This window comes from Chiroxiphia lanceolata, chromosome 7 (assembly GCF_009829145.1).
Source record: "Chiroxiphia lanceolata isolate bChiLan1 chromosome 7, bChiLan1.pri, whole genome shotgun sequence".
Classification (NCBI taxonomy): Eukaryota; Metazoa; Chordata; class Aves; order Passeriformes; family Pipridae; genus Chiroxiphia; species Chiroxiphia lanceolata.
This window is the reverse complement of record NC_045643.1, coordinates 5,413,087-5,436,579: the sequence shown is the minus strand read 5'-3', so window position 1 is coordinate 5,436,579 and position 23,493 is coordinate 5,413,087. Positions and strand designations below refer to the sequence as shown.

At 46.4% G+C, this 23,493-nt stretch overlaps 2 protein-coding genes and 1 long non-coding RNA gene across 15 annotated transcripts in view; 2 read left to right on the top strand and 1 right to left on the bottom strand.

The window, feature by feature from the left end:
- Window positions 1-23,493, bottom strand: part of CPS1 (carbamoyl-phosphate synthase 1) — a 337,480-nt gene that overhangs the window by 266,849 nt on the left and 47,138 nt on the right. The window contains exon 1 of one of the 13 annotated variants that reach the window (XM_032693558.1): window positions 4,079-4,765. The exons of the other annotated variants lie outside the window; for them this stretch is intronic. The gene's annotated coding sequence lies outside the window, so the exon portion shown is untranslated. Of the gene's footprint in view, window positions 1-4,078; window positions 4,766-23,493 lie in introns of those variants that run through there. 13 annotated transcript variants of the gene reach the window in all.
- Window positions 4,842-21,381, top strand: LANCL1 (LanC like 1). The gene is made up of 9 exons (XM_032693574.1): window positions 4,842-4,966; window positions 5,121-5,238; window positions 12,281-12,488; window positions 16,338-16,473; window positions 16,777-16,923; window positions 18,832-19,014; window positions 19,896-20,072; window positions 20,355-20,427; window positions 20,963-21,381. Exons 1-9 carry the CDS (start codon window positions 4,886-4,888, stop codon window positions 21,037-21,039), a joined length of 1,200 nt encoding a protein of 399 aa, XP_032549465.1. The 5' UTR covers window positions 4,842-4,885; the 3' UTR covers window positions 21,040-21,381.
- Window positions 5,246-11,711, top strand: LOC116789587. The gene is made up of 2 exons (XR_004358093.1): window positions 5,246-5,848; window positions 9,264-11,711. It is a non-coding gene; the product is annotated as an uncharacterized LOC116789587 (long non-coding RNA).

Genomic DNA, 23,493 nt, shown 5'->3' with positions numbered 1-23,493 from the left:
GACCTCCAGGGCCTTCTCCACAGAGCTGCTTCCCAGCAGGTCAGCCCCCAGCCTGTACTGGTGGCTGGGGGTAATACATACTGCTGTACTTCAACAAATACAGCCCTTCACATCAGCATTTTCCTTAGCAAAATTCCCAGAAATAGGCTCCTCTCCACAACAACCTAAAGAGAATCTGTGCTTTGGAGCATGGGCTTTTATTGCCCACCTTATAAGAGGGCACACAGCCCTGGCTGACGTGAGTGGGACCAGCACTGAGGCTTTGGGTGCAATCAGCTTGCCCTCCCCCTGAAGATATTCTGCAGTGTAATGTCCCCATCACTCATTTCACTCTGACACCAAAAAATGTTCAGCAGGATTTAAATTAATCATCCCATGGGAAGAAATCCCATGGGAAGAAATATGTCCAAAGGCAGAACGGTCCTAGTTCTTTCATTTGAAGAAGACAGGATCTCAAATACTGAACCATTTTGCCATTTTCAGCTTCAGGAAAGACATAGCATATGATCACTGAGGAAAACTAGAGAGCCCCTGTTCACACTGATAAGGCCAAGGTAACACAAAATGCTTTTCCTTTTTTTCTAAACTCCCTCTGTGAGAATACAAGAAGTAACCACAGAGCTGGAGACACCAAAAAGGCCTGTCTGGGTAATGCTCTGACAATTGCCCTCTGAACTTACTAGGATCGAGTTCCTTGCACTGCCCAAGTCAGGAGTGACATCAGAAGAAGAAAACAAACACCCACATCTCTGGGCTTAGTCCCACAAGCGTCAACGCTGGGGCCTGAATATATTAAATATATGTGGGTGTCTTTATGCTGCCTGCAACTAAGAGCCCTAAACACAGAGTTTAGTGCTGAGATAGTTAACTTCATGAACAGATGTGGTCATAATTATATCAGATTTTAGTAAAATGAGCAATCAAATTGTAAAGCAGAGTAGCACAAAGGTAGCTTGTTCACTTTCCTATACTGATTAAATTAATTTAAATACTCAGTTTTCCATCATTATCTACTGCCATAAATTAAAAAAAAATCAATTCTATTCATTTATTTTCACTTCCTATAGATTCCATCATACTACAATCTATTATAACCAAACCAACCATAACTACCACATCCATTGCAATGAAATTGCACTAACCTGACAAAAATCCACATGAGCTAAGTACTACTGAGAAGTTTTCATTTCATTACTCTGATCACAGAGGTCTCAATGACAGCTTGTGCTTTGGAGACCACAGCAAATATGAGGAGTTGACTTACATAGGCCCTACACGGTCAAGAAGAGCTTTAGTTTGTCATTTCTGACTTGAGGGAGGAAATACAGATTGAAAAATACAGAATACTGATATAGTGGAAAGAGAATATAAGCTGGTAGGCAGGGTTGTAGGGATACCATCCCCAGAAGAGTGCTTTACAGAAGTGTTACCACGGAGTCAGCCAGTCATGCATTCCTGCAATTACATTTAACCTTTCCAGATAGCCAAATTCTCTCTCTCCTTCCCTTCTGGCCCTAACAATCCACCTACAGCTGCAGCACACTCAGAAGCATGCTTTGAAGAGTCTGGATGCTCATTTTGGGCAGCATAGGTCTGATTTCCAGCACGAATAACAGAAGAAATTGGTCTCAAGGCATGATTTTGGAAAATACTCAAACTTTTTATTCTGCTGATTCCTGTGAAGCTTAAAGCCTTCATCCATACAAATTCCAGGCTTTGCCCCAGCCATCCTCCTCCCCTGACCATTACCACAACACCTCATCCTGGTAAACACAGGTTTTTTCATCAGACTTTGCCCCTACCTAGTACATTTACGTGTGAGATCCAGCAGGTAGAACAGCCATGCTGATACAATGCGAATGCTTCCAGTTTTCTATTTGCCACCATCCTTTCATTGTCAGCTCTCTACAACAGATGGACTGTAATTTCACAGGCACCAGAAGTGTCAGTAATTGCTTGGGAGAGGCAGAAAAGGCTGCTGCTTCAGTAGCAAGAACCCTGAGGGAAAAATAAAGGCAGAATATTGTGGAAGAAATATGGAGACCTGTGTTTAAGCATCAGCCTAGTACCAGCTATGACTATGGCTGGAGCTGGGGCAATTCAGACTGCTTTCTGTTGCAAATTCTGCTTTTTGTCCAGGAAAATGGGTTCCATGAGATGCAGCTAAAGACGTGAATAAATCTGTTTCAAGCTACTATGTTCCTTCTCTTGGGACAGCACCCATTTTGATAGCCACTGTGCTCTCCAGTAAAGGTGCCTAAAAGCATTTCTATCCATCCTGCCATTCAGCTAACATATACTCTTCTCCAGATTTGCAAAGGATCACATGGGGAACTGAGATCAATTTAATCTTTTCATTGCTTGCATTCCCCTGAAAAAGTCACAATGCGACCCATTTTAGGCTTCTCCAAAAGGCAAATAAACAATAACTGAAAAATATCGAAGCAAAATAAGGAATGAGAAATTCTTTATCTTTTGACAGTCATCAGCTTACAAGCTCACCTCACTGGATATGCTGTGGTGCTATGCATTTCCTTTTTCCACCCTCCACTTGCCTTAAATAATACATATGAAAGATAGTAAGAGACGAGAGTGAGAATGTAGTGAAGAAACTGCCCCTTTGCTTTGAGCAACATTATGAGTTGGCAAAATATTTTCAATCCTTAACGGCCAAGCTTTGAAAAGCGCTTCTGAAACCAAAAACAGGGCAAAATATCTAAAATGCAAGAAGAGCAGGAAACTCTCCGGTACACAGCAAGCTCTGTTCCTGTGTTACAGGCAGCAACCCATCAAGAGATGTCACTCTCTGGAGAACAAAGTGTGGCACCATCTCCTGGCACGGCCAGCATGGCATGAGACTGAGCAACAGGCAGCTGTGCTGGCCCTGTGTCAGCCGGGATGAGTCCTCCTTTCGTAATCCTCAGTACACCAGCTCTGTTTTTCCAGAGAAAAATAAACCCTGCAGGGTTAGGGACACGTCCAGAGCATGAAATAGTGTTCTTAGGTCCACATCCAAGCCTGCCTTTCTGCAGTGTTTTAGTCAGAGGCAGCCCTTTCCCTGGGGACAGTGAGGTCCAGTCTCAGCGGAGCTGTAGGCGGAAAAGCCCGGCTGATCCATTTTCTTTTTGTGCTGTGCCTAAACCTCAGGATTGCTACGTGTGTTTCTCCAAGGAGCTCTGGCCTGATGCACGGAATCACTGCTCTCTGCTGCTTACTCACGCAGCAAACATCCCCCCGCCCCGCACCGACAAGGGCACGGCTGCCTTCGCGGTGCGCGAAGCAGAGCCGGGCTCCTCCCTCTTCTTCCTTGTGTGACAGAGTCATCTAGTGGCTGAGCCCTGAACGATCGGCTAAAGCTACCACGCTGCATTTCGAGATGTGTAATAGCTTAAATGGAATGCTGCTGCTGCTACCGACACTGGAGACAGGTCGCTACGGAACTGTTCGCCTGTTAAGTGCTCCGCTCAGGTTCGCATGCCGTAAAGCAAAATATAAGCACATGGTACCAGGCACACCAGCTCCGAGGAAATCCTCTCGTACAAATAAATATATAAAAAAAATAATAATAAAAAAAATTTAAAAATAAAAATAAAATAAAAAAAAATAAAAAAATGAAGGGTTGGACTTCGTCTCCCTGCCTTGAATGCAAAGTTGACATGATTGAAATTCACTAAACAAGGAACAGCTGACTGAAAAAGGAATCGAATAATTGGGATTCCCTCTTTTCTGTTTTTTTCTCACCATCTCCTGAAACAATTTATTTTTTTTTCCTTTGAGCTCTGACTTTACATATTGTAATAAAAAATGGGCATATGGATAGAAAAGGGGAGCTGGGCCCAGTGATAGCAGTTACTGTGCAGGCAGCAAGGCCTGGGTGCAGAAATACAGCACACAAGGACAACAGAGCCCAGTGAATGCTCCCTGGTACCTGTATATAGGTACACTGTATGTGTGTGGCTCTAAAGGGTCACACTGCCCCAGAACAACGGCAGGGAGATCCCCAATGCCAGGGCAGCACAGCTACATTGCATTTGGGATGAAAAACACTGCTCAGGCCATTGAGTCCCAGGGACCTTACCTCTTCTCGAGGAGTATGTGGCTCAGACAGCACAGATGAGATGCAGCAGCTCAGCAAGGTAGAGCAAGGAAGGGCCCCTGACCCCCACCCAGGCCTGGTCCCAACCCAAGTGAGGAACTTCTGCTGCTGGAGGGGAGCAGGACTCAACACATGCTCCTTGCACTGACTCTCTGTCACCAGTTGGACACCACACCCACATGGTGCCTGTCCCCTCAAGACTTCAAAATCCTCAGGGGCTGGTGCAAGGGGCCCTAAACCCACAGGGCCTGCCAGTCCTATGGGGCCAGCTGAACCAAACTCCACAGGGCCAGCTACAGGAAACCTCTAAATCCCACGAGGCTCCCTAAACCCCACAATGCCACCTGTTTGGAGCCCTAAATCCCACAGGGCTCCCTAAATCAGACAGAGACAGATACATGGGACCCTTAGCCCCAGAGTGTAATCTAAACCCCACAGATCCAGATGCAAGCATCCTTAAATTCCATAGGCTCCCTAAAGCACACGGGCGGAGCAGCAATGGGCCATCAAACCCCACAGGGCCAGCTGCAAGGGACCTTAAACTCCACACGGGCCCCTAAATCACACAGAGCCTGCTGCAACACACGGGGGGGCTAGCTGCAGTGTGCTTTAAACCCTACGAGGCCAACCAGAAAAAGGCCCACAAGCTCCAGCCGGCCGACGGCAATAAGCCCCTTCCCCCCGGGGCGGGAAGGGGAAGGGACGAGCAGCGGCCGCGCCACCGCCACAGCCGCCTTCCGGGGCGGAGCCGGGGCGGGCCGCGGCCGGGCCGAGTCGAGCGGGACGGAGATGGCGCAGCGAGCGCTCCCCAACCCCTACGCGGATTACGACAAGTCCTTGGCCACCGGCTACTTCGACGCGGCCGGGAGGGTGAGCGGGGCCGGGGGAGCTGCCCGGGGTGTGCCTGGTTAAAACATGCGGTGCCCTGGCTGTGCGCCCGCCGGGTGTCCCCGGTGTACCAATGCCCGCCTGCCCGCCCGCCTGCCGGTGTTTCCTTCACGTGTGGTGGGTTTTCTCTCCACAGCTAACCCCCGAATTCACGCAGCGGCTGAATAACAAAGTCAGGGAGCTGCTGCAGCAGATGGAGAGGGGCCTCAAGTCCGCCGATCCGCACGACTGCACCGCGTACACCGGCTGGGCAGGTAGGGTCGGATCCCATGGGGCAGGAGCTCTCCAGAGGAGACTAAGGCAGGCCAAGGCAGACTGTGGGGATTTGGCCATTGGAATGGTCACAGTAGATCCATGTCAAGAACGGTGCTTCTTCCACATGTTTTAATCCATTAAAACAAGGGATGTCTTTCTCAGGACTCCTCAGTTTTGAAGCAGGTTTGAAGTTGCAGAGGGAAGACCACAGTGTGGTAGGGCAGGATTGTGTCTTCTCTTGGTTAATAGTGCTGAGTTTATGCAACGGAGCAAGCCAGCACCTGCTTGAGAGCGGACGTGGGAGCTCGGAAGGGACTGGCTCCAAATCTGGCCACGGTGGGGATGACGACAAAACCAGTGCTCCATCCAGTGCTCCATGAAGTAGGCAGGTGCACATGGGAGGTCAGTTACCTGCAAGGAGTCCTTGTATATGGCAGCAGTGAGCTGATGGCCTGAAATAGTGTCCATGTTCTCTGTTTGGGCTGAATTTTATCTGATGACCTTGTCTGATTGGCAGGTTTCTTCAGTCCTGTTCCCCAGGTAGTGCCCCTCTACTTAGCCAGGGCTAGTCCTGCTCCAGTACCTGCTGGAAGGAGCAGAAATGCAAATGTGAGTATAACGAAGTATGAAAGCCTTCCTCACTCTAACTCTTGTGTGCAAAGCTTCCAGGAGTTTGTCTTTCTCCTGTTCTGCATTTTCATCCTAGTTTTCCTTCCTTGGTAGCGTGCCCTGTCTTCTCCTCCCTGTTCCTACCCACTGGCGCCAGGGAGGACACACCTTTCGCTGTGCCTCATCCTTAGCTGCTGCTGTGTGCTTTGTCAGCTGTTGCGCCAGGCCCTAGGGAGAGACCCCAGGGGAGTTGCAATTAATCTCATGCTTGCTGCAAGATTTTTTGCTGCTGCTGCTGCTGCTTTTTTTTTTTTTTTTTGGCAGTACACTGTGATCCTAAATGGCAACTTTCTACAGCGCAGTCTGGGTATGGCTAAAAGCACTTGTGTGTGGGTGCTGTGGAACTTGATGCCAACAGTGTACTTGGGAGAGTAGTGTTCATTATGTTGGTGCTAAACCGAAGTTGCAGCTTGATGACCACGGTTCCAGAAATGCCTGCTTAAAATTTTTAGTAAGGCAGACAGGCAGCTTATAAGAAATGCTAGGATGCCAGTATTAAATTCCAGCGTGGGAGAATGTTGATTTCATCAGTTGCTGCCTGGCAGCACTCTGCTCCTACTGCCTGTGAATTTATGCATTTTTGCTCAGTGCTGGCTGATTTCTCCTTGGAGAATGCATTTAGTCTTCTAGGCTGTGTGACCCTGCTCTGAGGTCCCCTGCAATGAAAAGCAGTCCACACGTAAAGATGGTCTTCAGTCATGATGATAGAGTCTGCCTCTGGCCAGAATAATTCAGGAGGTAAAGTAGGAGGACAATTAACTGATGTTGGGAATACACTTAAATTCTTAGGGGAAAAGGAAGACACCTTTCCCCAGAGGCCATATTTCCTTCCTTAAGGTGGTCTTAAGGAGCTTCATGTTGGAAAGTGACTGCAGTTACGAAACAGTGGTTTAGAGCTCTGGTAGGATTTCAGCTTGTTTTTATTTGGAAGGGAGCTTCTCGGGAGGGAGTCATCTCTTTTTGTTCCAGAGATCATTCCTCATGAGCACACCACCTTCTTGCCTTGGCTAATAGGATTACAAAAAAACCCATGGGCAGATTTCCTGCAGGTCACAGCCAGCGGAGCGAAGGTTGCAGATATTACACTGTAACTTTGTCACCCTCCCTTCTTTCTAATGCTAGCTGTATTAATTTATTCAGTGCTGGTTTCCAGAGACAAAATTAATTGGGCCAAGACAGCAGCTTTTTCCTGTAATTGATTACATAGAAAAGGCTTGTTGGGTATCTCTTCATGTAAATCATTGCCCAGCAGTCTGAAATCAGACTCATGGCCACTAATAGGAGAGATCTGAAATATGGCTCTCTTGGCACAAACTCTGTGTGAAATGGAACATACTTGAGTGTAGTACATTACACTCAGGTAATACGCAGCATATGCCAGCATAGGGAAGGACTTATATTTTCAGCTCAGAGGCAGTGGCAACACACTTTGGATCAAGATTATTGAGGCTGAGTGCCCTCAAAACACATTTGAATCAGGTTGTTATGGTTTCATTCAGTAGAGACCAGAGCCTCATAGGCAACATCTGGTACCTGCCTGGGTATGGACCAGCCTCGGCTGTTGTGTTCTGCTTTGGCTTTTAATCAGTTTAGCAAGACTGCTGGAAGAGCTTTTGTGGTCTTAATCTGTTTCACTGGCATCACAGTGTTGACTGAGGGAAGGTAAACTGCTGTAAGCTAATTCAGAGTTGGAAGCAGTTCAGATCCTGGCAGGAGGCAGCTGCCTCTTCTCTTTTCAAAAGATTAGCATGAGGGTTCTGAGGAGTACGTACATGCCTGTTGGTATTTCTTGTAGTGCAAAAAGCCTTGCTCCAAAGACTGCCTTGACTGGGCCCATAAATGATGGGAAGGGAAAGGAAGGAAAACTGACTTCACTCCTGTCACCTCTCAGCCAGCTGCAGACGCTTAGGAATCTCCTGAGTCCGGTGCCAGCTGGACTGTTGTGTCCTTCCAAGGTGATGCGGTATTTAAGGGAGAGATTCCCCTTCCTCCACCCTATGGCAGTGCCTTTGGAATTTGTTTCCCATGTGAGCATTCCCTTCTCTGGTGATGTCATGGTTTTCAGAGCTCGAGGGCCTCTGAAACAGACTGGTGAGTGCAGTTGGCCTGTCCAATCCACAGCTTTTGGCTGGCCCGTCTGCCCCTGGGGATGAGGAGCAGGACTGAATTGCCTTTTGAGGGGACTCTACAAAAGACACACCAGATGAAAGAGAAGTCAGTTAAGAATGAATAGAAATTCGACCGTACCAGTTCAGGAAAGCTTCTGGAAAAACAGCTTGCATTCACTTTAGTGCAATATTTTCATTTTAACCTCAAAACACAGAGAACTTGAGTCTCCTGATGAGAGTTCTACTTAGAAAAATGGAAATTCTCAGATCATCCCTACAGAACAAGAGTCAGTGAGGCTGCATTTGGTGACAGATAATAGAGTGCTTTGTGTCACCCACATAAACCACATTCCTGCCAAGTGCTTGCTGGGTAGTTTTTGTGAAATCTCCATTTCTTGGAGATTGTAAGTATTTGACTGCTCAAGGCTCAAAGCAACGCCATGTAAATTTGAAGTTGGCCTTATCTTCAGATCACCTCCATTGATCCCTCCTAGCCTAACCTGTTGTAGGATTTTATGATAGAGTAAAAAGTTTTAGAAAAGAAGCAACCCAGGTTGTAAGGCAAGAGAGGCTGAGGCACCTGAGTAATGTCCCATGTCCCACAGTGCACTGAGGCAAGCTGTAGTAAAATGCACTTGTGGCTCCCCACAAAGTTCTGAACATGGACGATACAGCCTTCCAGAGGAGATATCTCACTATCCCATGCAGCATGGCTTTGGCATGCATTTAGGAGCACAAGATAACATCCCATGCGTCTGCATCAGAAAAGATGCTTATTATACTTTGAGCTGGACAATAAAGCTATGCCATCCCTGCTCTTTTAGCCCATGCATTAAAATGACTCAGCTGTCTCATTAAAATCAGCTGTCTCACTAGACGCTACCAGGCTTCATCACTATGTGCAGAGATAGGTTTCTCCTTCTTCCCTCTGTGTTTGACATCCTGCTTTGAGGGTGCTGGCTGACTTACTTCCCTGGGTCAGCACAAGATCTCTAAGGTCTTTATGGCTGTAGATGGTCAGTTTGGTACTGGTCCAGATTTGGTGACCAGATTTTCCCCTTTTGGAAGACCGCTGTCCTTTGTGGAAGGACCACATTGCAGCTCAGCTCCTGGTGGGCAAGGAGGCATCTTGTTCAGAACAGTCAGAATGGCACAACTGCTTGCAGTGGTAGTGCAATCCAACATAAAAAGCAAGTCCGAACTTGCAGGGAAGTTGAGTCATAGCTTTGCTTCCCTTTGATCAACAGAATGGTCATATGGATGAGATACTCTTTCAGCAGTGCTTTAGCTCACGAGCACGAACTTTTCTGGCATCTGCAGAATTTGCCTCCCGATTTCCTGCAGTGATAATCTCGGGCATTGACACTCCACACTGGAGGTGGCAGTTTCAGTCTTCGGAGTCCTGCTGAAGGATATGCTGTCACTAGCATGCGTTCACTGCAGGCCTGCACCATCAAGGGCTGCCTGATGTGTTCCCCATCATATGTGGCTCTGCAGCAGGTCTTACATGGCAAGGAGCAAAAAACTTGGACATCTGAGAAACTCCAGAGGAGGTGGTCCATCCAGTCGTAAGCAATCAACAGAACAAAGCCCAGATGTCTTTGGCAGTGGCAGGCCACAGGAAGCCACTGTGTGGCAGTTCTGCTGGAAACAGTCAGGAGTCTCAGAAGTCACAAAAATAGGTCACATTTCCAACTGGGATACTGAACATAGAACTCCAGGACACAGAGAAATGGAGCAGATCCACAGCTTATCTAGCCCCATGTGACTGATGTACAGCACATAAAGCATGCCAAACTAACACCTGGTCAGTCAGCAAATCCTACCTGGTCAGTTAGAATGAGGAGGGTATTATGGAAGAGAGAATGAGGCAGAGCTGTGGAATAGCTTCTGCAGAGCAACACTGCCCAGCTGAGCCAAGTTCATTGGGTGAAAACTCTTGTCTCCAACCTGCATTGCCTCTGAAATACTCTACTTACATCTTGGCACATGGGGTCAGTACAGGATATCCCCCGCCCAGATCACTGCATTTTGTGTCCCTCTGCATACACCTGTCAGCATTTCCTCTTTATGCGTGGGCCTGCCCTTCTCTGCTAGCCTTCCCCACCTTGGGGCTCACAGACCCAGCAAGCAGCTGGCTGAAGACAGCACTGCTTGTGCCCTTGGGATCAGCTTGGGAGTACGAATTCCATGAAGAGTGAGTTAAGAAAATTTACTTCAAGTTCAGTTTTTAAGGCCTTTGGGTTTAAAAAAAAAAAAAAAAAGGGAAATATGAATGATTTGGGAAAGCAACTTTCATCCTTTAGTACAGGTTGGTGGGGGTTTTTTTGGAGTCTTTCCAAAGACACTTGGGCCTGGGAGGAAAGGGGGTGAGAAATGTTTTAAAATAGAAGAGGCAAAGAAGTCAGAGGAAAACAGTGCTGAGACATTCACGTTCTAAGAATTCAACCCTAGCAGTACTCTTGGCATGGTAGTTATGTACATAATTAGGGTGGTATGATGGTAGTGGGAATAGAAGCTACTTACAAAGCTAAAAGTTGTACATTAAAGCAGATAAGAGTGCAAGTTGTGCTCAGACAACTGTCAGGCCTATTAGAGTCTAGAAGCTGTGCTAGGTGCTAAATAAATCAAGGAGAGTCACTTGACATTTGCTAGCTGGAAAAAGAGGGTTCCCCTTCAAAGAAGGGCTTCATATCCACATCCTTATATGCTTGAGTGATGGCACTGTACATCTGAGCTCTCTCTGGAATTACTAGCACTGAATTGCTTAGAGAGAGGACAAGGTTATTAGCTTCAGCAGGAAAAGGAAATTTTATACATGATATAAATGCAGAATTGACTTGTCCGTAGCCCAAAACTTTGGAGATTACGCATGCAAAATGAGAAGTTGATCTAATTTTGAAATTGTCTTCAGTACCATGAAAAGTAATTTTACAGCATGTTTGCCCCCTTCACTTTATCACATCAAAATCTGCAGAGATTGGCTCTATTAATTTAGGCTTAAATGCATGACCTGAGTCTTCTTAGAAATGGTTATTGGTCAGGGGAGAAATAAGCTTTTCTCGAAGTGATATAGGTGAGTAGCTTTCTTAAGTGCATGTTTGAGGATGTCTCCCAGATCAGAAGGATGGTTCAGATGTGGCAGACCTTTTAGACACAGCCTTACTGAGGACTTCTCAGTTACCTACTAAAAGCTTCAAGAGCTGGATGAAGACAGGACAGACAGAGGCAAGAGACAGCCAGTAATCTGAGTGCTCAGTAGTGGAGTTGTTTCTGTAGCTGACCAGCCCATTGAAAACATCCCTGAGATTAGCTCAGAGCTTTGTGCTAATGACACCAGGGTTGTGAGTTTGATCCCAATATGGGCCAGTCACTTAAGAGTTGGACTTTATGATCTTTGTGAGTCCCTTCCAACTCAGGAATATTCTGTGAAATTTCTGTGAAACCTCCAGAGAGGACCATGCAGCCTTTTCCAGCATTCCACGTAGCTGTTTGTGTTTCAGATAAGGGCTGATCTCATGAGTGATGTGCAGCAGAGGAGAGCTGAGCAACCCCTTGTTTTTTTCTAGGATGCACCAGATCTTGCTGTAGGGCTTGGCACGGGCTCAGCAGCAGGAGATGGTGTCTAGGGAGCTGTAACAACCTTGCTGGTGCTTCCCAGTGGGAGGGAAGAAAAAAAGAAGTAAAAAAAAAAAGAAAGAGTCAACTAGGATGTCCTAAGGATACTGCTTCTCCATCGTGGTGGCATGTCACTTTGTTTTAAAATCCAATCCAAGCTAAGTGACCCAGCCCTTTACCCCCTGGCATGGAAAAAAAATAGAGAGTAACAACTCAGCACTGCTCTGCCACAAGTACCATCTTGCCCAAAGATTTTTTTTCCCTCCACTGCTGACCAGCAGTCACAGGTACAATTTATGGACTTAGGTAGGTTTGTCTAGGTCTTTTCTTTTGCTCCTTGCTACTACAATTGTATGTAATTGTGTGGTGTTCTCCAGGCTCTCATGGGTCAGACACTGCTGTTTGTCTTAACCTGCTGTCCACTCACGAGTGACACCAGGTACAAGGAGGTTGCAAAGCAGTAAAAGAAGCTGTGGATGCTGCAGCTCAAAATTATGTCCTTGGATGTGCCTGAGAAGCCTGTCTATAAGGCTTGTACCCTAAAGGAGGCAGAGGGATGGGTTTTTAGGTTCCTTATAACAGCCAGGGCAGAGAGCAGAAATATTAAACTTTTCTGGTGGGTGCAACTCCCATGTTCCTTTTTCAGGCATTGCTTTGCTGTATTTGCACCTGTGTGATGTGTATGGAGACCCAGCCTACCTTCAGGTGGCCCACGAGTACGTGAAGAAGAGCCTGAGCTGCCTGACAAGACGCTCCATCACTTTCCTGTGTGGCGATGCTGGGCCCCTGGCAGTGGCCGCTGTTGTCTACCACAAACTGCACAACCAGAAGCAGGCAGAAGACTGCATCACTCGGTAAAACACCTGGTTATATCTCTGACCTAATGTTCCCCTTGCTCATTGAGCTGGTCTGGGCTTGTATGGGGTACCCTCTACCAAGCCTGAATACGTTTTGTTGCAGTCTTGTGTGAGAAATAATCCAGTAACTGAGGAAGGCAGTACAAACTAGTTCTGCCCTGATGAAAGAGGTGGCTTAAGGACAAACACACTTGCATGGCAGCATGGGGAGCAAGGATATTGGTCAGCTGGTATTGCCATCTTAAAAATAATTCTGATAAATACTGGAAGAAAAAAGTGCCAAAATAAAAAACAAAAGAAAAATACAGAAGGTGGGGTTTGGTGTTTTTTTGAGAACCCTTCAATTTAGTTTTACAGCCGTTTTGATGAAAAGGAGAAATGTGGTAGAATTATTAGATTTAATTTTGGCACTTGCTTCCATTTGCTATTTATTAGTTGACTTTGACTTAAACCTAAGATTGACAGCATCCCTTTCAACTGCTGAATGCAGCTGGTTATGATTAATTTATTTCTATTTCCTGCCTTTCCTAGACTCTTTTCAAATGTATTTTTGTTGGGTACTTAAGACAAGAAAAGAACAAACAAGCAACCCTAGATCAGCATGGGGCAGAGGAAGGAAAAGAGTTAAGGAGATGCAGTTGCAAGCGTTTCTTGCATAAGGGAGATCAGTTCTGAGAAGGTGAGAAACAGCCCAGTAGAGGGTTTCCATTTTCACATGGCCAGCACAAAATAAGACAAAACCTCTGATGCTTCAGAACAACACTGAGTGCCCCTAAACAGCCACGAGCAAGTGATGTATAATAGCAATTAAAAAAAGCCATGGGTGGGAATCAGAAGTGTCTGTATGGTTTGGACACAAAGTTCCCACTCCCTTAACTAAGAATAGCTTCTGGTTCATGTGGATACGGTCACTCTGAGGACAGAACTGTCTTCTTTATCCTTTTAATAATCTGTGGGTTGGATTTTGCTTAATACTTTGACAAAATGGGAAATCTCACTATGATTTAATATATTTGCTAACAAAAAGGGAACTAGTCTGACAAAGCTGGTCAGTTGTGGTCAATACAAAAAGTCCCAGGTTGTGAAAAAACCCCTCATGTTTTCTTGCCAGGCTCTCCTCTCCCTGGTTCCCACCTGTTCTGCCTACAGTTCAGCGGCAGAAAGGAATTTTGTGATTAATTCTGCATTGCCATCTAATGATATCATAAAGGCAGAACCTTGGAAATTGGTTTCCTAATACATCTGAAGGGAGGAAAAACGAAAGTGTCTTTCTCGAAGGAACAGTGATACTGTCCTTACTCTGCCACCAATTCCCAGAGCAGTAATTCGACCATGCTCCTTGAGAACAGAGTATTTCTCTGAAAAGTAGTTCCCTTAATCAAAATTCTTAAGTGAGTTTTGAGTGTGCTGTTTAGTTACAGAACAGTTGCTAAGCTATGCAGTGAAAGAAAATGCTTTTCTTACAGCTGTGGAGAACGAGGACCTCTCTCCATATTGTCTTCTGTCTTTTAAAGCACCTCATCTTTACAGAGCCTGTGGAGGGAATCCATCAGCCAGGTTTTACCTGCAGTGGAAGAGACAGAAGCTTGTTCTCTCCTAAATGAATTCATGACTAACAAATGTGCCTTTATGCTCTGGAGAGACTGTTTCAGGGCAGCGCATTTTCCAAGAGCCTGTGAAAATCTGAGCCATGTTCCAGGAGCCCTCTTTTCCCTGTCACCTCCCACCAATTCACAAGGTCAAAGGTTTGCTTTCAGAGCCAGTGGCTTATAAAAATCCCATTCTGCTATACAGCTGCCTCGATTTCCCTCTATCCAGAAACTGCTGGTTGTTGACAGTTGAGATAATAGGCTGATAAGTGAATAAGAGTGGCTCTTCCTTTCAGAGACCTCGATTTACCCCTCACTCCTGAGAAATGCATTTGGCGTGCAATCAGTCCAGGAGCATCCAGGCATCTCTTGTTGCACGCATGGCCACATTTCAAAAACAGCAGAAACTACTGGCAGGCTTCCTTCCCTGATGATCCTGCCTGGAAAGCAGCTAGAGGGAAAGCAGTAGTGGATAAGGAGCAAGAATAGTAGCTCCAGCTGCTCCGGATTTCCCCATGAAAAGAAGATTTCGCATCCAGACCTCAGAAAATCACTGCCGTGGATATTAAAGTTCACCCATCCATCCATTCCTTCTATTGCTCCTAACATTTCCCCAACATCTCAGAGCTGAACAATATTACCTGCCAGTATCTCCTCTGGCCAGCCTGCTGCTGGGCAGAGCCTATCTGTCCAAACACTGCTTTTCTCCTTGGAAACCCTCCTCATTGTGCTTTCCTTGGACTTGGACACAATGGCCATGAGGAGGCAGCAGGGCTTTCCTTTCAGCCCCTGCAGCTGAGAGAGGAACCTGTGCTTAATCCTAGCCTGGGGTATAAAGTCTCTCTCCTGGGTTTAATCTATCAGAAACCTCTGCCATGGAGCAATGCACATTTTAAGTAGTACATAAAAGACAGGGCAGTCCACCTTGAGACAATGCTCCCTCTTTTCTCCTTCAGTATCCCTGCTCACATTGAGTCCAGTGCCAGGGAAAGATTCCTGCCATGAGGAGTCACAGCCCAGCATCCTTTCTCTGCTCTGAGGGTACTCTGGACATTTGGTTGCTTCTTTTCTTGGCAACACATTGTTTGGCCCTGGAGCCAAGGCTGCCAAAGCACCTTTTCTTTTCCTCTCACTACTGTGACAGGGAAAATCTGCACACACGGAGCTTTCCTGGCTGGTTTTGCATCAGGGAAGCAGCTCAGGAAACAGCCTTGCAGCCACTTGTGCTAGTATTTGCAAAGTGGTGGAACTTTTCAGATTGCTGTCTCATGGGTGAGCAGAAAAATAAAGCCAAATCTAGTCACACTGCCACCTGCTGCTCTGACAGGGAAGCAATCCAGCCCTGCTGGAAGTGTGATGAGAGGTAAAACAATGGAAAAATTGCATCAAAAGTGAATTGGGCTACAAAGCGCTGGTGTGAAGAGTGGTCAGTCTCTGTTAGCACTACAGGAACATCACCAACTTTGCAACGTGATAATAGAAAAGTGGCAAAGAAAACACTTGTCTGCAGCAGAGGTCACTCTCTGCACTTGTGGGCTAAAGCTTGGTGCCAGCCAAGCTGTCCTTGGTGTGAGGTTGTCCCCAGACAGCCCACAGCACTCACACCCTGCTGAGCTGTCCTCACTGCTGCTCAGCTCTCCCTAGACCAGATTTCTTACATGTGCCACAGTGTCTTGATGTTAAACAACATTTGTAGCTCCACCTCCTTAGATTTTTAGCTCATGGAGGCACCTCTTTCTCTTCTGATAGCGTAGCCCTGGCTACTTGCAGAGGAAGGGGTGTTTCTGTCATGATTTCTGAGCATTAGGGGTGAGACTTTTACACAAAGCAGCCAAATTAAAGGGATACCAGTTTAGTTTGAAAGTAGTCACTTTTTGCAGAGGGTTTGCCTTGCCAGCAGCGTCATGGGGAAATAATGGTGGGCAGCCTTTCCTGAGCAGTCAGCAGCTTTATACTGACTGTTTCATTTAGCCCAGGTTTCCCCCTCAAGTAGCTTTCCCAGAGCTAGTGGTCTAAAACACAGGCACATAGTGTGAGCGCATTATAAAGGGCTGGTCAGGCTAAAAAAGTTAAACAAAAATCAGAGGGGAAGGAGTGATTCCACCCCTTGCGTAGCTGGAAGGCTGTGACACAGAGACTGGCCTGACGTCTGGCGGGGCATGAAGGAGCAAACCATGGTTTTGAGTGTCAGTCTCAGTGCTTGGTTACGTGGCTTTGAATGTCCTCTAATCTCCCCCATGGGAATTTTTCATCCCAGTTTGCTCCACCTGCTCAAGGCTGACCCACGGGTACCTGATGAGCTGCTGTATGGGCGCATGGGCTACCTCTATGCACTGACGTTTGTGAACAAGCACTTTGGAGAGGAGAAGATCCCTAAAAGTCATATTCAGCAGGTACTGTGCCTTTTGCTGTCTCTTCCCATGCGGCTCATCTTTGGGCAGGTAAAAATCAATGCTAGATGTAGAGAACTCTTGCAGTAAGGGAGAAGCCACATCATGGTATCCCTGCTGCTTTTCTTCCAAAGGGACAAAGCACTACGCATGCTCTGCTGTCCATATAAATCCATGAGCAGTACTGAACGGGCATATATTTTACTCCCTCACTCAGAAAAACAACTCTAGTTCTGTGTCGGGATACTCACTGTGGTGTGTCCAAGACAGCAGCATTTCCCTCACCCACATCTGTTCCCATCACAGGTCTGGGAAGCAGTTGTAGCCTCAGGAGAGAACCTGGCCAAAAAGAGGAATTTCACGTCAAAGAGCCCCCTGATGTATGAGTGGTACCAGGAGTATTACGTAGGGGCAGCCCATGGTTTGGCTGGGATTTACTACTTTCTCATGCAGGTAAGAGGCACCGGAGGGGAGGGAAGGTCCCCTTAGCAGCTGTTTCACATTTCTTTGAAGAAGGAGCAGCATTTGAATTGGTTCTTGGTGATGTCAAGCTGGGAAAGCTCCCTTGTCTGATGGACTTACTCGTGTTTGATCATACATCCTCGCTGCCAAAGGTTTTCTCCAAGACTGAGATTGAATCTCCTTGATGGAGAGCTGTAGAGAATTGTGACCTGCATTACACCAGCAGTGTCACATAATGGAGGCCTGGAGGTCAGCTGGGTCTGAATTTCCCCCTCATGTTAATTGCTTATAAAGTATTCCTGTTTGTTGGTATGTGTGAGCTTCCTGCATTTTTTGAGCTGGTTACTTGGAGCAACCTCAGATCATTGGAGTAAGAATCTCGGGGAGAAAAGCACAGTGGAAGGGATTGCATTCGTAGTAGGAAAGTGAGATAAGCCTTTGTATCCAAAGGAGGGCCTGTTCCTAAACGTGAAAGAGGTGGGACTTTTTGCTTTGATAAAGAGCTGCGTTCTGTAGTGCCTGAAGCAGGCAGGGCAAGATGAGAGGCTGGGAGCTGCAGTACCCTTTTGCTTTGATGCTGTCTTTCTCACTATTTTGTACAACTCATTGGAGCTCTGGCAATATTCCCTACTCTGGCTCTGAAATGAGGGTGATAATTCCCCTATGCAGGTCACTTTATGCATAAATTTACAGTGCTTAAGCACTTAGAAGAATAACAGCAATAAATAACATTGCATTTTTAAAGCACCCGTGAGCAATGCAAATTATTTTGATATAAAAATAGGTGATATCTTTTATTAGACCCAACTCTCAGAACAGGTGGGGAAAAAAAGCCACCAGCTTTCAAGTATATGAGCTTTGCTTCAAGGCCCTCAAAGTTAAAACCCACATACAGGATAAGCAGAATTCCTGTGAATATAACCCTTCTCTTTAGCTCAGAGAGGAAGGGGTGGTTGGTGGGTTTTAAGTAGATTTGGCAAGAGAAGGATGCAAGGTGATTATTGCCCAGGAGCACCAGAAGAGCTAGCTGGGAGCAGGGGAGACAAGAGTGTCTGAACTTGTTGCCAGGCTGATGTTTTAAATACTTTTAAGTGTAAGTCTCCCATAAAATACTGCATGGGCTTCATGCTCTTCTGCCATATGAAGTACAGGGAGCCTGGATCAGCCAAGCATGATGCAGAAAAAGCCTTGGGGGAAGCAAACAAGTGAAATATGAAGAGACAAACATCTTTTCTCTCTCATGGTTTTACAGCACAGGTATTGGTTTTTAATTTTCCAGTTATTAACCTGGGAACAGTGTGATCCTTAGGTGAGAGTGCTCATTGCAGTCTGCTGTCGGAAGTTAGAACTGCACAGATTTTGTGGGGGGCAGTGTCATTGGAAGAGGACACTGAAGCCACTCCCTTGCTTCCATCTGAGGTCAGCAGTGAGGTAACCCCCTTGAAATCACCCAGCAACATGTGTGAAAATGCGGCATCACAGCTGAGATGCTCTAGGTGCTAGAACTCAGCCCTGGCACTCATCCTTAATACTGATTTTAGACAGTTTATCTCTTCATTCCAGCTCTGGGTGTGGAAGCTATTCCTGCTTATCTTCAGGAAAAGGAGCAGCAAGCCCTCTTGCTTAGGGTTCTGGGTGACATGCTAGGGACAGTCTTTGTTTCTGGGATGCAAGAGCAGGACTGGCAGTAAGACCCTGCCAAAAGACAGAGAGCAACCAGGGGCCGAGTGGGTATTTGTGAAGTGTGAAAGCCTGGACCAAAGAAATTATTTGATTTACCAGGAGCAAGTGGGAACATAGCCATAGTCAGCTTTGTTTCCGCCTTTCAGGCAGATCTTGGGTCTCTTAGGGACACACAGAATGGTAATTCTCCCTGTTTTAATGCTTTCTCTCTCTTAGCCTGGCCTTGGAGCGAGCCAAGTAAAGCTGCACAACACAATCAAGCCCAGTGTGGACTATGTCTGCCAGCTCAAGTTCCCATCAGGGAATTACCCTCCGTGCATTGGTGACACCAGAGACCTGCTTGTCCACTGGTGCCATGGGGCACCAGGTGTAATCTACATGTTTATCCAGGCCTACAAGGTACCAGAAATCTTGCAAAGACCCTTTGGGGACCCTTAATGTGGGACTTCATCACAGAGAAAATGCTATGAGACCAACCCCCCGCCTGAGAGTAGGATGGCTTGCTACAGTGAAATCACCACACAGGGACCACTAAGTGATACGAAAATTAATCTTCTGAAAAATATTTCTGAAAATACTCATCAGTTGTGTGGGTTGTCCTGTTACAGGTGATTGATGGTGACAGCTAGTTGTGTGGGAAGTAATGGTCATACATCCCAATTCATCATATTGATATTGAAAAGTGGCAGAAACAAACTTCTTAACATCAATTTGTAGATGTTAAAAAGGGCATTCTTCTTTATTCAGCATGCTGGACGTTTGGAGGAGAGCTCTTCTAATCAAACGTGCCAAATGACAGACAGACAGGGCTTATTACACCTACTCTTTACATATTCATTAGTTTGTTTACATAGTCAAACCCCTATTGGAAGTCCTTTTTGGTCCTTCCGGGTCTTCTGTTTCGTCTTGACCTCAGTTCTTGAGCATCTGCAGCAGGTACAACATCGCTGTGTTCCACCACCAAAAACTGTTACGTTTGTTCTTTATTTTATCTTGTTTGGGTACACAGAGCTTAGTTTACATCTTCTTTGTTTAAGTACATCTTTACCAAATTCTCTAGGACTTCTCTAAGATCATATTGTTCCTTATTTGGGCATTCCGAGATACTGTGAGTGAAGTTTCTATTTTTTCTATCGATATCAAAAACATCCTCCTTTAAAGTAGACAGCAAAGTAACTTCCAGCAGGAGAGAAACTAATTAACTCAGGCCTCCACAACACACAAGGATGCTCTTTGGAGCAAATCACCTCAGCAAGGATGACTGATTCTTGCCCCTGCAGGTCTTTGGGGAGCAACAGTACCTAAATGATGCCCTGCAGTGTGCAGAAGTGATCTGGCAGTACGGGTTACTGAAGAAAGGCTACGGGCTGTGCCATGGGACAGCTGGTAATGCTTACAGCTTCCTGGCACTGTACAACCTCACTCAGAACATGAAATATCTCTACAGGGCCTGCAAGGTAAGAGCCTGAGGAAGGGAGAGGGGATTGTTCACTTCTGCCTTCTACAGCACCGCCTTTGCATTTGAAACCCAATTTCTAGCATGGCAGACATGCAGCTAGATCTGACCAGCTGCACCAGAATAGTCCTTCAGCAGTGCAGTCACTGTGTGTCAGCTTGTATAGAAGGGATTTCCCACAGAAGCCTTGCTCTGCAAGGGGCAGCATGAGGATGAGAGTGGTATTTTTGTTCAGGATTTATCTTTAACCACATCTGAATGCTTTTTGTTCCTCTTTTCTCAGTTTGCAGAGTGGTGTTTAAGCTATGGCCAACACGGGTGCCGGACTCCGGACACACCATTCTCCCTCTTTGAAGGTAACCTCAATCTCTACGCTTGTGTTTTGCTCCTGGATCTGAACTAGTCCAGCACCAAGGAAAACCAAACCCACGTGCCACTGAAGCCGTTGCAAAACTCGGTGTAGAGGATGGAAAGGAGACTGTACTCACTGTTTTTACCCTGTTCCCAGGAGCAGTCTCCCTGTAGCACAGGCTAACGTCTGTTTACAGTGGCAGTTCCATCAGTGAGGACCTCGGGCAGCAGTATCGCAGGGACAAGAGTTGGGCAAAGCTGCTCAGAGTGTTAAGCTTGAGCACCAGTAAAGCAGAAGGGAGGGATCTGGAGGGGGGAAGGACCCATTGTGTTTTCCCTGGTGCTTTTCAATGTTTCATCAACATCAAAACGCTTTCCTCACTGAAATACCAAAGCTGCTTGGGAAACCTGGGTTCAGACCTTGGAAATTATTTAGGGCCTTTTCTTCTGTCTTCATGACTTATTCACCCCTGGATAACTGAAAAAATGGGTGCCCAAAGGGAATCTCTCTCAAGCACAGTGTGGTTTTTTTGTCCTCAGGAATGGCTGGAACAATTTACTTTCTTGCTGACCTGCTGGTGCCAACCAAGGCCAAGTTCCCTGCGTTTGAACTGTGAAGCTGAGCTTGGCAGTTTCCTGCCTGAATCCGTCCACACGTGGAAACACAGTTGGAAGCTGTTTTCTCCTTCTTCCAGACTCATCATTCATTTTTCACCTAACTGAACGTAAATCCATCCTCTTGAGGGCATGCTGAGTTCTCCAACATTTCTAGTCATCTTATTACATTGCTTCAATTTAAAAGACAGAATGCAAATTTTGCTGGTGTCCCTTAAAAGCACAGGGCTGCAGGTGGGAGCAGGGAGAACTGTACAGTATTTTGTTGGCTACAGAGTTTTGCTATTTTATGTATCCCATTTCATGGGAAAAAGTTTCTATTAAATGTAAGTTGGGCTGTTCGGTTTCTTTTTGTGCTAACAAATAGTTGCAGGAATTTAGTTGCCTATGTAAGACAAAAGATGGAAAACTGAGGCTGTGGCCCTGCAAGTTGTTTTTAAGCGTTTTCTCACTGAGCACCCAGGGAGTATGTGGTTCAGTAGCTGGGCTGCACCACGTGAGGCAAATATGATGGACTATGGAGTCTTTAATATGTTGTTAACGTCATCTTGTAAGTGGCAGAGCTGGAATGGGCATGCCAAAGCCTTGTCCTGAATTTCCACTGTTTGCTTTAAAGGCAAAGCTATGTATAGCTCTTTTGTGCTTTTTTTTTTCCAGTGACAGACAAGTAATCCACTGCCATCTGACATTAAACCTTGCTAGTCTGTGGGCCATCTAATGGAAAACTCCAGTCTAAAAGTGAGCTAAGCATGCTTGCTGGTGCGGTCTCTTCTGGTTAGTTTTGAGAGTTTATTTTGCAGTCTTTATTTAAATTCATGTATTAGGTGGTGCCAGGCGCATCAGCAACAAGGGAAAAGAAATGTATTCCACTGAATTCTGTCAGTGTTTAACCTATTAGCTGTATAGATGTTGTTTACATGTTTTCTTTTATAAGCGTTCCCAAAGCTGGATAATTTGAGTCACTCATTTGCCTTGCTACTGCTTGTTGGAGTTTGATTTGCAACCACACATCTACCCCACTGGAAAATTTGCCGTAGGTTAACTAGCTTTGACTTGTCAAGCAGACCAGATACTTAGCAAGGAGTAACTCTGATTTTCCATCCTTTAGCTGGTGCTGCACCAATTTGCAGCAGAGACCTGACCCTGTAAACCACTTCCTTAGCACTGAGCATGAACTAAACACTGAGTGCAGGGAAATTTCCAGGTACAGCTGTACTGCTTTGTGCTGTTTGAGAGCAGCTCCTCAGCCCACACAGGAGTGGCTGTGGGTTTTGATCTTTCAAGGGCCCAGCTGCTGAGTGGCTCAGGCCATAAGAGCAGGTGAGAGCTGCAGGGCAGCACAGCCACACTCGTGCACCAGTGACAACAAAGCAGGACCACCAAACCTGACACACTAACACAACTGGCTCACATGTGCCTGAATGCCGGGTAGCCCAGCCCCAGTGGGCAGACCCCTCGAGAACTTTTCCTCAAAGGCCACACTCCTGCTGCAATCACAGGTTTGTGAAAGTCCACCAAAAGACAGCCTAAAGTACAGAAGAGCTTAGCTGCTTGGGGCTGGGCATCCCTGTTAGAAGCCTCAGGCTCATGCAGGCTCAGCAGCAGGCATTCCTTATCATTCACAAGGCCTGAGCAGCACAGGGAGGTGGCAGAGAAGAAAGGAGCAGGAGTTGGCTAATCAAACAGCACATGAGGCTTGCTGTAAGTTACCTTCCAGCTTGGCTGGTATGATAGCAGAGTAGGGACACTGAGCCTGGGTTTCTCCTGGGTACTGCTTCTGGAAAGGAGATGGTTTGCACAGCCTGTGTCAGTGTCATGACAGCATAACCTCCCAGGGTTTGTACACTAACGGGGGGAGGGTCAGGGCCATGTGTACAACTGCTGAGTGTTTAATAAAAAACTGTTTAATAAAAATGCTGAAATGACCAAGCTTTGGGTTATTTTTACCTCCTGTCTGAAGAGATCAACATATGCCACAGCAGCCACTTTGGCAGCTCCTGGAGGCTCAGTGGCCTCCCACCCATCCTGAGTGTTAAGAGTATTTCTCATCTTTTCTTATCTCCAATCCATTGAGACCAGTCCTGTGCTTTCCTCCCAGGGCATCCTTTTGCAGTGCTGTCTCCATCCAAGACTGCATCCTCCCAGTGTGGCTTCCATTGGAGACCACAGTCCTGCAGGTTACTGTTAATTGCACCAAAATACACCTGTGTGCAGTGCTGGCCACCAGAAGGAGGATGTGGATCCTCCCAGAAAAGCACCCTCCTGCTCAGTAGAAGGAGGAACAGGCTGCCTCAGGGAGGCTGTGACTGTCCAGCACCAGAGGCTTGAAGGCCAGACTGTCAGGAGTGACATGGATAAAGGTGACCCTGCACATATATTAGGTTGCTTGAGGTCCTACAAAACCTGGCTTTCTACAGTTTCCATTTCTACTAAGGTTTGTTGTAAAGGTCCTGAGG